At 42.1% G+C, this 12,888-nt stretch overlaps 2 protein-coding genes across 4 annotated transcripts; one reads left to right on the top strand and one right to left on the bottom strand.

The window, feature by feature from the left end:
- Positions 1 to 1,252: 1,252 nt before the first annotated feature.
- On the top strand, positions 1,253 to 1,981 carry LOC308329864 (CD81 antigen-like; the record flags this gene model as incomplete). Its single annotated transcript, XM_080784366.1, has 1 exon — positions 1,253 to 1,981. The coding sequence occupies one exon, from the start codon at positions 1,253 to 1,255 to the stop codon at positions 1,979 to 1,981; it is 729 nt and encodes a 242-aa protein (XP_080640492.1).
- Positions 1,982 to 4,590: 2,609 nt separating this feature from the next.
- On the bottom strand, positions 4,591 to 11,289 carry LOC308329467 (membrane-spanning 4-domains subfamily A member 4D-like). 3 transcript variants are annotated; one of them, XM_080783783.1, is made up of 7 exons: positions 11,207 to 11,289; positions 10,856 to 11,030; positions 10,514 to 10,624; positions 9,961 to 10,017; positions 9,670 to 9,810; positions 6,508 to 6,627; positions 4,615 to 5,318 (listed from the first exon to the last, which is right to left on the bottom strand). In XM_080783783.1, exons 2-7 carry the CDS (start codon positions 10,976 to 10,978, stop codon positions 5,265 to 5,267), a joined length of 606 nt encoding a protein of 201 aa, XP_080639909.1. In that variant the 5' UTR covers positions 10,979 to 11,030; positions 11,207 to 11,289; the 3' UTR covers positions 4,615 to 5,264. The 3 variants fall into 3 exon arrangements, with proteins under 3 accessions (XP_080639911.1, XP_080639910.1, XP_080639909.1); XM_080783784.1 differs by lacking the exon at positions 9,670 to 9,810 and having other exon boundaries at positions 4,602 to 5,318; XM_080783785.1 differs by lacking the exons at positions 9,670 to 9,810; positions 9,961 to 10,017 and having other exon boundaries at positions 4,591 to 5,318.
- Between the last annotated feature and the right edge of the window lie 1,599 nt (positions 11,290 to 12,888).

The following is a 12,888-nucleotide window of genomic DNA, read 5'->3' as shown; positions in this document are numbered from 1 at the left end:
AAAAATAAAAATATGATAGCCTAATAATAATAATAATGATGATGACAACAGAACAGAATGATCAAGAGCAGAAAATAGTTGTTTCAATGAAGCATATATTATATATGTATATATATTTCTTTACAAATAATGAATATTTGGCATTATATTCATCCTCACTATAGATATGATAGGCTATACAAGAGATGAAAATAGTTTTAGCTAAACAACTACTTTTTTAAAAATTTCTATTAATTATAGAGTTGGTTCACATTCCAAGTTCAAGGAAGTGTTAATCCGTCTTTCTCAATGATTTGGATGTTCTCACCGCAGAAAAATAAAATAAAGTCCCCTTGAAATATTTAACTTAATTTCTAGTGAATATTATATTAAAACAAAAGGCCTAAAACAAAACCAGTGCATGGACGCACAAGAGTCAGGTGTTAATCAATAGTGTATGCACAGCTCCATCTAGTGGACACAAATGAATTGGAAGTTATTTTTAGTTATAGAGGGCCAGTATAATGTTTTAGCATATTTGTCTTATTAGCCAGGATTCCTTTTAACTGAACCAAATGGACCATTATGGTGCCATTAGGTTCCATGAGTATAAATTCTCATTGAGACAGTGTACTGTTTATACTGTATTTATACTGAGTTTATACTGTTAACCATTTTAATTTCAATAATAATAAATAAATAATAGTCCCATAATTGTATTGCTTTTGATCTTTATGTAGGCAACATTTCGTCAACGAATGTATTACTCAACATGTATTACTCTACTTGTGTTCAACTGTTCATATACATGCCAAAACAATATATATTCTTTTTCCACTATAAGTGACATACAATTAAATTAAAAGAAACCGCCATTAGGCCTACTGTAATTTAGATTTTTCGAATAAGCCATAACTTGATATGAGCTACCGGTTGGACACGTGGTGTCAATGTGACACCTTGGCCTCGCACCTAGAACTCTCCTATAATGCCCGTTCATTATGCTATAGAATGTGTGCTCCCAAGTCTAGTTGACACCAGCCTAAGCCAGGGGTTGACACGCCATTGGCTGATGTCGTCATCACGTTACATCACAGAGTCTATTTGTAAGTTCACCGGTATATGCTCTCACACATTGACGAGAAGCTAAGAATTGGAAGACAGAGAGAGAGAGAGGGAGAGAGAGACAGACAGAGAGCAAAAGGAAGAAAGATAAAGAAGTGAGAGAAAGAGAGGAAGGGTACACCCGGAGACCTGAAATATTTGAGCCATCATGGCCCTCAACGGCGTTGGCCCCAAACTCCTCAAGCACACAGTTTCTTCCTTCAACTTACTCCTGTGTGTGTCGGGACTTATCCTGGCTTCAGTCATGGGTTTGCTCGCTCTCGAGGGCCATCTGGGCATAGTGAGCGGTCCCGGCTCGGTCCTCGTCGTTCTGATGGCCGTCGGCGGGGCGATGGCGTTCGTGGGGGGCCTGGGGTGTTTCGGCTACGTCTGCGAGTCGGAAGGTCTACTGCTGGCTTACATCGCCTGCCTGCTCGTCCTGTTCACGTGCGAGCTGTCCGCCAGCGGTTGGGTCTGTCACAACGGACCGACCCTGACCAAGGAGATGAAGGCCTTCTACGACTCTCTGTACGACGACCTGGCAGAGGGCCGGAGCTCGGTCGCCTCCGGCGTGCTCCGGGTTTTCCACGGGACGCTCGACTGCTGCGGCATGACGACTCCGGCCGCCAATAATCGGACCCGCCGCGACGACGTCTGCCCTCGGACGGAGAGCCAGCGCGTCGTCGTGACGAGCTGCCACGAGCGCGTCAAAGACCTCGTCCGCCGTCCGATTTATTTCGCGTCCCGTTTCTCGGTCGTGCTCGGCGCCACGGCCTTTGCGATGAGCTGCGGGATGGGCCTGTGCGTGTTGTACGCGAAGGAGGTGCAGCCACGGCTCAGACAACGTGGGGATGTTCCCGGGCCCGGGCCCAGGCCCACCACCGCGGCTAACGTTTGAAAGTTCCACCGATTGGTTCGGAAAACTGACGGTTATAATCTGTTCTGGGGTCCTTTAGATTGGACAAAAGGGTATAGGGAGAATTATGGATATGTCCACACCCCCATCACCAACCCCCAAGTCATTTTTGAACAGTCCACCATTGGGGCAGGCTATACAGAGAATTGTGTCTGACCCCTCACCTACAGTACTACTACCTTGAGAATGAGTTAATGCTGTAAGGTATAGGGGATAATGGCCCTGCATGGACCTAAAATAGGATATGCACCTCATTTGCCCCTCTGTTGATCATATACTTCTTTTGGCCTTGACAGCAGGGTAGGAGGTTTTGTTCTTGTTGCACTATAGGTATGTTGTCTGGGGTGATATATGACAGTGACAGTAATGGCCTAACTTACTATAGTGTTGTATACGTGTCACTGTGCACTATATAGCCCCTCCAACCAGTGTCCCCCTGAGACTGGGAGGTCGAGGTTCGATCCCCGGCTGCGTCATACCAAAGAGTCTTTGGCAAAGACTCTGAAAACTGGGACCCAGTGCCTCCCTGCTTGACGCTCAGCATCAAGGGTTGGATTGGGGGTACTGTAAGTCCCTGTGACATACTAGCGTCATGTCCAGGGGGTGTACTTGTACATCAAGCCGCCTCACGCGCAAGTCTATGGACTTTTTACGGAATAATGTATTCCGTACAAACCTTCAAGGCCAAGTCAATAGTAAATGACTTAGGTGGGTGCCTATTGGCAGCCTGTGACGTCATGTGTGTTGTCAAGTCTATGGACTTTCTACGGAATAATTCCCTCATTTTCCAAGTCAATGGCAAATGACTTAAGACAGTGATTTAAAATTAAAAGCATGATTTTCTTTCTTTTTTTACTGTATTGTACTATATGTACAGTGGTATCCTACTGGTCCAGTAGGTCTGTCACTGTGGTTACCATATAGGTGACGCTCGGCAGGTTTCAATTGTATACTTTTTCAAGTATAAACAAGCCTGAGGAAGGTCGCAAGACCGAAACGTTGCTTCTTAATAATAAATGCTCTGAACCTATAGCAAGTGGCGGTGTGCGGGTGTTCCTTTCTATATTGTATGCCTCGTCATCATCGCACCTGCTCCAAATTACCTACCGGGTGTATGCGGTCTTTTCAAGTATAAACATGAAAAGACAGAAGGGTCGTGTACTATATCTTCTGTTTGTCGCAAAACAAGTGAAGTGTGAGCCCCCACCAGTGATTCTGTTTTAAGGTTTCGCTCAAGACCAAGAAACGAATGAATGTGCGTTGTTTGAGGGGCGCTAGCCCGGCCCTCCTATGTCCAGCTTTCAGGGTTTTGTAAACGCAAACACTGTCTTAACCCCTTATGGACGGAATTAATTTCTAATGATGAAAGAAAAAAATCTTTGTGTTTCTGCCATCAATCACTATTACTAATATTACCCTATTACAAAATTAGACTTATTACACTATTTCACTATTCCACTATTACAGTTACTGCTATCTCTATTGTGAGATGCCATGTCCTAGTGCCTATGATGGGTCAAATTTGTCCAAAACAGACATTGCCAAATATCTCAGACAAAAGTAATGTCAAATGTAATCTACTTCATTCTATAGTTGAGTCATCGAGTTAGATGGTGTGTATTTTTTTTGAGCTATTTTAACTAATCTCAGATTTGGGCAGTAAATCTTACACTGGCAGCCTAGAGCCATGTGCTGTCATCTCCACTTCCTGCTTTTTCAAATGAATAATTTATTCTCCAAACCATTTGATGGCTCCAAAGTACTTCCAGTCCTATACCTTGGCATGTGCCAAAACTGACCCAGTCGTCCAAAAGGGGTTAACACAAACAGTGAATGCCATTGACAATGAATGGCCAGCTTTGAGTGTTTGTGTAAAAAAGTGAGGACTCAAAAGGTAGATCGTGATCTACCAGTAGATCACACAGGCTGTGCAGGTAGACCACATGACATGATGCCCCTAAAATAATACAATTTAAATTAAATAAATAACCAATATTTGGCATCTGTCACTTGAATCCAGGTGACTTCATTGGATTGACATAAAAAAGGACAGCTCAAACCCACAATGCAATAGTCCTATAGTTGCAATAATGTTTTGCACAAACATCAGTAGTAGCCTACAAAAAAGGAAAAAAAGTGCATTTGTCTGATATGTAAATACTTTCAGCAATGTGATACTATATATTTTTGGTGGGTAAATCTGGTTGAGCAGGTCATTTTGAAAGTAGCTCTCAAGTCTAAAAAGTGTGGGCACCCCTGGGCTAGAATGAGATGATGTATGATGATAAGAGCGCCCCTCACTTCACACGGGTGTGATTTTTTTCCACCATACATTTCTATGATGTATATTACACCATTGCACTCAAGATTCTAACTCACATTTAAAGTAACTAAGTACTTAAGTACAATTTTGAGGAATCTTTACTGGACATTTTCCAAATTTCTAAGTCTAAGATGAAAATATAAAAAATGGTGTAGGCCTATACAGTATAGGGTTTCCTTATTTAAATGATATTAACATCAGAATCATTGCATTTCTCTTTATTTATTTTAATTGTCCATGGGGATTTAGTTTGTGTACGACAAAAATAGCCGATTTGTTCGGACGTCTTATGATGTAAATGCTCCATTATTGCCAATGGGAGTTTATTTTTATTTTTATGTAGGACAGAAATACAGATTTGCTCGTCCACATAATTTGTGGCGATTAGCTGTGTGTCGCCACTCGCCACTCGCGGTGGCGTTCAGTTCACTCAAGAAAGATACGTTCCTTTTGGTGCAGGCTATAGGTGCAGGCGATCCAGGAGTTCCCATGTTGGTGTGGGCTGGTAGACTGCATGAATGCTTCATTGATTCAGTTAATCAAACTAAGCGATTTAGAGACGGTTAAAACGTAATCAATAATCCATTTTAATCACAATGATTTCCTTTGACAAATTGAAATTTCACTTTTTTGCCCCCCCCCCTTCAGTTTCTTTTAAAATACAGAAAATAGCTGATCGACAAGCTCACGTTGTCAGCTATTTTTGTGCAACAAAGTATAACAGGGCTTAAGTGGTTATTATTATTAATCATACTCATTCATAGTCGATTATTTAAAAAAAAAAAAAATGTATTAGAATTATATGTTTTGCATTGATTTGTTGTGATATATTAAAAGAAACAACACAAATGATGAAAGAAATAACATGCATCTCCATTATTGAGCTAATGGAAACAGATCATGGGCAGAAGAATGGCCATGGAGACGATCAGGTGCAGCTCATCAGGTTGACGACGTGGGTCCACTCAGTGATGACAGGACCTGCTGGATGACCACCTGTTGAAGACAATGGAGACCGTGGAGGACATGAAACCATTTAGGACTGAGGTCCATGAGTCTTCTATAAATGCTGACAGTTTTTGACCCCAAGTTCTAGACCTCCAGTTCTAGCATTAAAGGACCACTTCACCACTTTTCCACCTATCTTCATATAATAGGTCCTCACTAATAGTCATGAAAACAATGGCGCAAATCTTTTTTTTTGTGTCTCATAGGAGGGCTGTGGGCAGTTCAGAAACCGTCCTCCATGTGACATCATCGATAGGGAATACAAGCTAATAGAAACTGCATGGGCTTTCTAGTCCTGAAAAGTTGCAATGCAAAAAATGGAAGCCATATCGTTCTCACGATAATAAAAATCTAAACATTTTTGTAAAAATATGTCTGCCTAATGATGATGACACTGGAGGACTGTTTCTAAACTGCCCACAGCCCTCCTATTATGAGACACAGACTGAGTAGAGAAAAATCGTGACACTTTATCATGATTATTAGTGAGGACCTATTATATGAAGATGGGTTGAAAAGTGGTGAAGTGGTCCTTTAAGTCCTTAACAACCTTCGCACCATTGGCATAGATCTAGGTCAATTGAAGCCTATTATTTAATACTACGCTTACCGCCATTGGCGTAGATCAATGGCAATTGCGCTTTTATATAGCCCTTTCGATCGATCAAGCCATAATGCTTCTTGCGTTAGCATTGGGTTGTCATGACAATGTGTCGCCCATCTTAGATCGTCCTCGCCATAATAATCCATTCTATACGTTTCTTTCAATCGCCTGTATCTTATATTCCTTTGTCCCAGGTGGCTTTTTTTTTTATAAACGAGGCCTGTCCAGGACACATTTAGCTCCCTATAGTTATTCTCACTTCCGGAAGTCTGCACACTTTTCAAAATAAGAGCTCAACTGGGAAAAATGCTGACGTGAATTAGATCATAATTTATCAATAAATGCTAGCGCTGTAAGTGTTAAGTAAATGTACTTATAGTTACTTACAATTTACAATGTAGGCCAGAGCGATTTACAGTAAGCAAGAACAAAAACATGGCAATCATGAATCATATACGTAAGCTATAAGAACAGTGGAATATCTATTGGTGGTCACCTCGCCACCGAAGATCCAGACTATGAATGAGCCTGTTATAGGCTGCTTTCCACCACTGGCTTGGTGATGTACTTTACCTGTGTGTGAGTGTTTGTGGACTTCAGCGCTAAACGCGCCATCACAGACAGGAAGATAAGAAGCGCTGACACGAACAAAGAAGAGATGGTCAATATGAGCTCAACGCTCAAGAGTTGTGCCTGGAAAAGAGACGGAGAGACGGACTGATGTATATAATATACCATACAGAGGAGAAATGTACACGCAGCAGACGAAGAGAAGTTCCCAAGATGTTTATTCAAACGGAGTACAGCATACAGCAACAGCATAGACTCACGCCGGCCAGGCAGCAGAGTGCCTGGCTCACGTCTCCCACAAGGCTCGCGCCTCGACTGACTGACTAAAATGATAGCATTGAAGCCACCTTTTAAACACTCCACATTTGGTCAAGCGGGTCGACATGGTGCATATAATTAGTAGCAAAGTCCTTTGAGCAACTCAGGTCAACACAGACCCCTAATTAACATACAACGGAATTAGACTCCTAGCTACTCCTGAGGAGACCGACACCCCTCTGTAGCAGCTGCTCACCAAGAGGTCTACTGTATGTAAATTTACACAATTGACATAGGCCTTGCAACACAGTATAATTATGAGATCCTAAATATTCTTCATATTCCCCCCTTGATCATCAAAAGATGATCATCCAAAAATATGGAACCATAATTATCTTACACCCCCCTTGACCCTTAGCTTAGACAATACATTCAAGAAACCAAAAAATAACAGCATTACAGTACAGAATTCCCCCAACATGGTTTTCAGACATCCATACATATATGAATAATGGAAAAATGATTAGTACAGTTAACTGACATTAAACAATACATATTGCCGCTTTCAACTCCCTTTTACAAGAGCACTTTTTGATACGTAATAACCTACGTGGTTTACGACTAAACTCTGCTGTCCAATGTTAAATACACAATGCCAGCTAAACCACTCTCGGATTTACCCTGACCAACATCACACACTGGTGATCCAAGTAGATACACATTCCACGCCAGAGTCTAACAATAATAACACATATATCTCTTCATATCTATAGGAAAATACCTCATTGACTCATAATTAGGCTAAATGACTCAACTTATCTAATTATACGACAAACACATACCAACATGAGGCCTATTATAATTCATGCTGAAAACAAACGAGACGCACAATTTGTTAAACAGAGAGAAGAAAGTCCATCTTTTCTCTGTACGAACAAAGGAAACTTCTTCTCTGTATGCTGCTCATTCTAGTTTACCTCGAAATGTTCGCTTAGCTGCACGGATAAAAGTTCAAGAGTCTGTTCACTGCTGTTGTCCCGCTGTCCTCGTCATCATCATCTTCACTCCTCTCCCCCCTCCCAACTCCGTTCACAACAGAGATGGGACGAAAAGAAAAGTCTGGAACATCTTCATCAGTCGGCCACTGCTGCTCCGCGCTGCGTCTCACCGATCCCCGCCCGCAATCGCTGTCCCCGCGCCGACGCGATGAACGACCAAGGCCTCCGTGTGGCTGTCGCCGCTCCATCGACCTCACCGCAGCCCACCCGTGACACCCGTCCGGTGGCTCGTCATCGGTCCCCGTCGCACAACACTCCTCGCGGTGGTCGCCGTCATCATCCCCGCTGCGAATGGACAAGAGATCACGGCCGGGTCGGGTCCGCTGAAGCTTCTTCCGTCGCCGCTCACAAAAAACTCCCCTCCACCGAATTAGACGAAAAAAAAGCCGCTGGTACTGTTCCATCTGACGTGATAAACACACCAACACGACCGGTTTCTGGCACCATCTGATGTATATAATATACCATACAGAGGAGAAATGTACACGCAGCAGACGAAGAGAAGTTCCCAAGATGTTTATTCAAACGGAGTACAGCATACAGCAACAGCATAGACTCACGCCGGCCAGGCAGCAGAGTGCCTGGCTCACGTCTCCCACAAGGCTCGCGCCTCGACTGACTGACTAAAATGATAGCATTGAAGCCACCTTTTAAACACTCCACATTTGGTCAAGCGGGTCGACATGGTGCATATAATTAGTAGCAAAGTCCTTTGAGCAACTCAGGTCAACACAGACCCCTAATTAACATACAACGGAATTAGACTCCTAGCTACTCCTGAGGAGACCGACACCCCTCTGTAGCAGCTGCTCACCAAGAGGTCTACTGTATGTAAATTTACACAATTGACATAGGCCTTGCAACACAGTATAATTATGAGATCCTAAATATTCTTCAGGACCTTCATTGTTGTTGTTCTCTAATTACTTGAAAATGCTTATCATTATCGTTGCTGTCGGGAGGAAACCACCTAACTCTAACTTTCCATTTTTTAGGTTTTTCATTATTATTTTTAAGATATTTTCTTTTGCCTTTATTGATAGGGTACAGTAATGTTTGGACAGGAAAGGAGGGGGGGTAGGATGGGGGAGGAAGACATGCGGCAAAGGCCGACGGGCTAGCTAAGGACTAGAATCCGCGACACGCCGTCAGGCTGGCTTACTGGCCTAGGTGCCTGGACCGCTCCGCCGCGACGAGGTTTTTGACTTTCTTTTGCATGAATCGGTGCTATTGAACACACTTTACGTCTGTGTGTTGTTTCGAAAATATTGAACCAATGAAAAGTAGTAAAAGGCGCTTGGGACAAAACCTAGTCTTAACTCCATTGGACCCTCAAAATGTCTGCTAAAACAACCAACTCCACCACCTCTCCCGCTCTCACGGAAGTAATTGACAATACATATATAAAGTCACAACATCAACTTCGATGAGGCAGTATTGCTTTGTTTTCAAAATAGATAAGGTTTTCCTGAAATTTTCAACATTGTGGAGTTAAGAGATATATTATCAGTGATTCTCAAAAGTTTGCATGTCAAGGACCCCGAATTCATTATGGATTTGGCCTCTAACCCTTGTCTGAAACGTTTTATTTTTCTTCTATTCTATTTCTTTGAACAGGCGCTAAAATAGGGTTAAAATGGTCAAACTGATTGTGATGCTATATTAATTATTTTAGCTGATTAATTCATTGGCCTCCCTCAAGGACCCCTCCTCACTTTGAGAACCACTGCATTATATATGCTCATATGACTAATTATTATAATTTAAAACACTGCTTCCCCTTGGACAGAACTATACTTACCATGCATTATAACTGTTCTGTACAAATCAAATAAATCAAATATCTCACAATCCTGAAGACGGCCCACTCTTGCTCATGAAACGAATAATGGAATAAGTTGCCAAACTCGTGCATGTAGACAATTCTGTTGCTCAGAGAGACGATGATTCCCAAGAGTGATACCAGATACATGGCGAAGCACACCGTGACCTGGCAAAGATAAAAAGATATATATATATAATAACATAATAATTCTAATAATAACAGAAATGTGGTGTTCAAGAGTGTTGAATCATAAAGTGATAAAGCACAGGGGTCACATCATTATTATTGATATAAAAACAGAAGTATTTGACCCACCATTTTCTTGGAGGGATGAGCTCCCGTGTAGAGAGAGAGGTTTCCACAGACTAGAAACTTGAAAGAAGACACACCAGTTTATTTGACATCACTCACTGACACTGAACAAATAGCCTACACAGCATAGAGTTGTTGTTGTTATTGTTGTTTGGTGGAAACCGTTTAACTATTGGATTTTAAAACGGCAGTGCTGAACAACACCTCGTTTTAATGTAAGAAAACATGTAGACTATACTGATACTATGTTTCAACAATTTGATAAACTATACTTAAGTGTTATTTTAGGCTTTGTTGCACGATTCACATGCCACACGTTGTTTTTTAGTTTCATACAATCACAAAACATTGTCCTCCAAGTAACTACGTCAACTCATTGAACTTGACTTTGACTGATTTCCGAGTTTTACGTGTTTATTGAATTGAATTACATGGGACCACAATGGCAACACTGACTGTGTGTCTGACTGTATACCTTGTGCTGTCTACATTTCTGACTGATAAAGTGTATTCAATCAATCAATAATCTTCAGAAATGTTTGAGAGTACATATTACCAGAGCCCCCTGCCAGAAGGGAATGTAGAGGCTGGTAGAGTTTTCGGAAGGGTCTCTCGCCAACTGAAACCCCATCAAGACCTCTGCAAAGCCACAGATCATGACAACAATCTGGGGAGGAGACATGGAGGGTTGAGGGCGGTCCGACTGCATGGGACTGAAGTAAACAGGATAATGTGCTGTACTAGTGTACACCATTTCTCTATGAAGAAAACTCTTATTTGGGAGATAGAATATCATATATACAGTATTTTCACCACAACAGTAATGTACATGCATGCATACATACATCACAGAAGGTGAGATTGGTCTTTGATCTCCTCTGACAAGTCAAAGTCTTACCCCGAGAGACCGAGGCTCTCCTCTGATGAATCGATGTAAAGGCTTATTGCTACCAATGACCATGTTGGGGTCTGTCTTATGATTCTCTCTGCTCACTCTTGTTGGGGTCTCGGTATTCTCCATTGTAAAAAAAAACAAACAAACCAAAAAAGGCCACTGGTCAGTGGTTTTAGTCCTGAGAAGTAGACAAGAAAGAATGCATCAACCACAGCATGTATGTAAAAGAGAAATATGAATCTCTGGCAGTTTAAGGAAACCAAGCATTTGTGGCGTAACCTTTCGTGCAGGAGAAAATAGTTTAAATGTGTTTGCAAAATAAAGCTGTTCTAGAGAAAACATGAAGAGACCCACCCTTTTCATGTAGTGGTCAGGAGGACTGCGTAGAGAAAAGAGGAATTGTGTGAGTGGAAGAGCAGGGGACTTGTGTGGGTGTGGGAGAGGGAGAGGGAAAGGAAATTTGAGATTTTCTTCCTTTTTTTTCCTCCATAAAAGGGAGGGGCAACTGGGCAAGTATACTTTGTTTGTGTGATGAATATTGAACCCATCGCAAAACAACAACACGTTAAGTTTGTTAACATGTTTAGTTCACAAACTTGCTTCTGCAATATCACAGGCTCAAGTTTGGAATGTTCACTTTGAAATGACAACTGAGAAACGCACTGACAGCCGAGGAGGACAGGAAGTCTGGTTCTCATTATCATGAAGTGTCAGCTGTGTGGCTTAGTGGTTCCCAAACCCGGGTCCGCGGGCCTCCCTTGGGGGAGCGCCAAAGATCACAGCGAGGCCTTGTCTCAGAATCATAGCTTGCTTTCATGTGTGACTGTATATGTTCTGAATGTGCTAGCTATAGGTTATAGGTGCAGATTATTTGTTTTTATATTTGGCAGCCTAGATGGTATACCCACAGGCTGGTTAATTGTTTCAACCACTTGGGATGCCCAAACAGAAGGAAAGAAGGTTGGCAAAGTATTGTACCGTCTCTGCTATTTGGCAGCCGTCATATATGGCAGAGACGCTGTTACTTATACCCATGGAGTACTGAGTGATTTTCAGGTTCCGTGGTCCGATAGTCCATTGACAGGAAAGGTGAAGGTCACTGGATGGCCTGTCTGAGTGCTTATTGATTTGATTGATTGATTGATTGATTGGTTGATTGATTGATTGGCACAGCCCTACAGTCAGAGATGAGCTAGTCTCTCGCATAGAGGGCAGACGGTTGACTGTCAAATTCAAAGGAAAAGATCGAGCACTGTTTTTCCTTTATTTTTTGATGCTCATGGGTTCTCAGATTGGAGATGAGCTTTAAAGGATATCACGAAAGAAAGTCCTATAGGGACTTTTGTGGTCCTAATACTATCATCAATTCACCAACAACAGATCCAGATCCAGATCCAGATCGGAGGTGCTGCAGTGGAAAGGGTCAGAGTATACAGTTCAAATTCCTGGCAGTGCACATCACTGAGGGGCCTTACCTGGGCAGTGCAGACAGAGCTACAGTAGGTGGTGAAAAAAGCACAACAACGCCTCTTCTTTCTCAGAAAACAGAAGAAAGCTGGAATGGCGGTCCAAACGTTCTAAGAGCTTAGGCACCACAGATAGGCACCACAGATAGAGAGCATCCTGACTTGCACCTCTCTAAACATTTTTTGTTGTATAGGCTATTTATGGAACATAGAGAAAAGTACTGCCGTAGGCAGACAACCCGCAGCGCAAACAAAATCCTTCTAGGTGCAAGGCTCGAAGATAAAGTTGCGGTGAAGAAAATGCCAGCGCTCATATTGTAGGCCTATGTCTTTTTACATGTTTTTATTTACCTCTGAGAATGAAAATGTACGTGTTTCGGCCTGTATGGCCGAAACGTGTACGTACGTTGCTGGCATTTTCTTATATTCTATCCTTTTGTTTGCTGTGTTTGCTGTTTGAATGTTATATTATATATTTGCTGCATTGTCTGAAGGAAGCCAAACAAAAACAAGGTTTACTCTTATGTATACCAAATTACACCAAAAATACAATATCATCAACACATATAA

This window comes from Protomyctophum bolini, assembly GCF_963924005.1.
Source record: "Protomyctophum bolini genome assembly, chromosome: 15".
In the NCBI taxonomy this organism is placed as follows: domain Eukaryota; kingdom Metazoa; phylum Chordata; class Actinopteri; order Myctophiformes; family Myctophidae; genus Protomyctophum; species Protomyctophum bolini.
Note: the sequence above shows the minus strand (reverse complement) of the source record. Positions and strands in the feature narration are given on the sequence as shown.

What these genes read in the sequence shown, in the direction of transcription:
- LOC308329467 (XM_080783783.1), bottom strand. Translation starts at nt 10,978, where the DNA reads ATGGAGAATACCGAGACCCCAACAAGAGTGAGCAGAGAGAATCATAAG. An exon ending in GAGAGCCTCGGTCTCTCGGG is followed by an intron (nt 10,625 to 10,855) that starts GTAAGACTTTGA and finishes TCTCCTCCCCAG; the next exon opens with ATTGTTGTCATGATCTGTGG. An exon ending in AGTGGGCCGTCTTCAGGATT is followed by an intron (nt 6,628 to 9,669) that starts GTGAGATATTTG and finishes TCTCTTTTCCAG; the next exon opens with GCACAACTCTTGAGCGTTGA.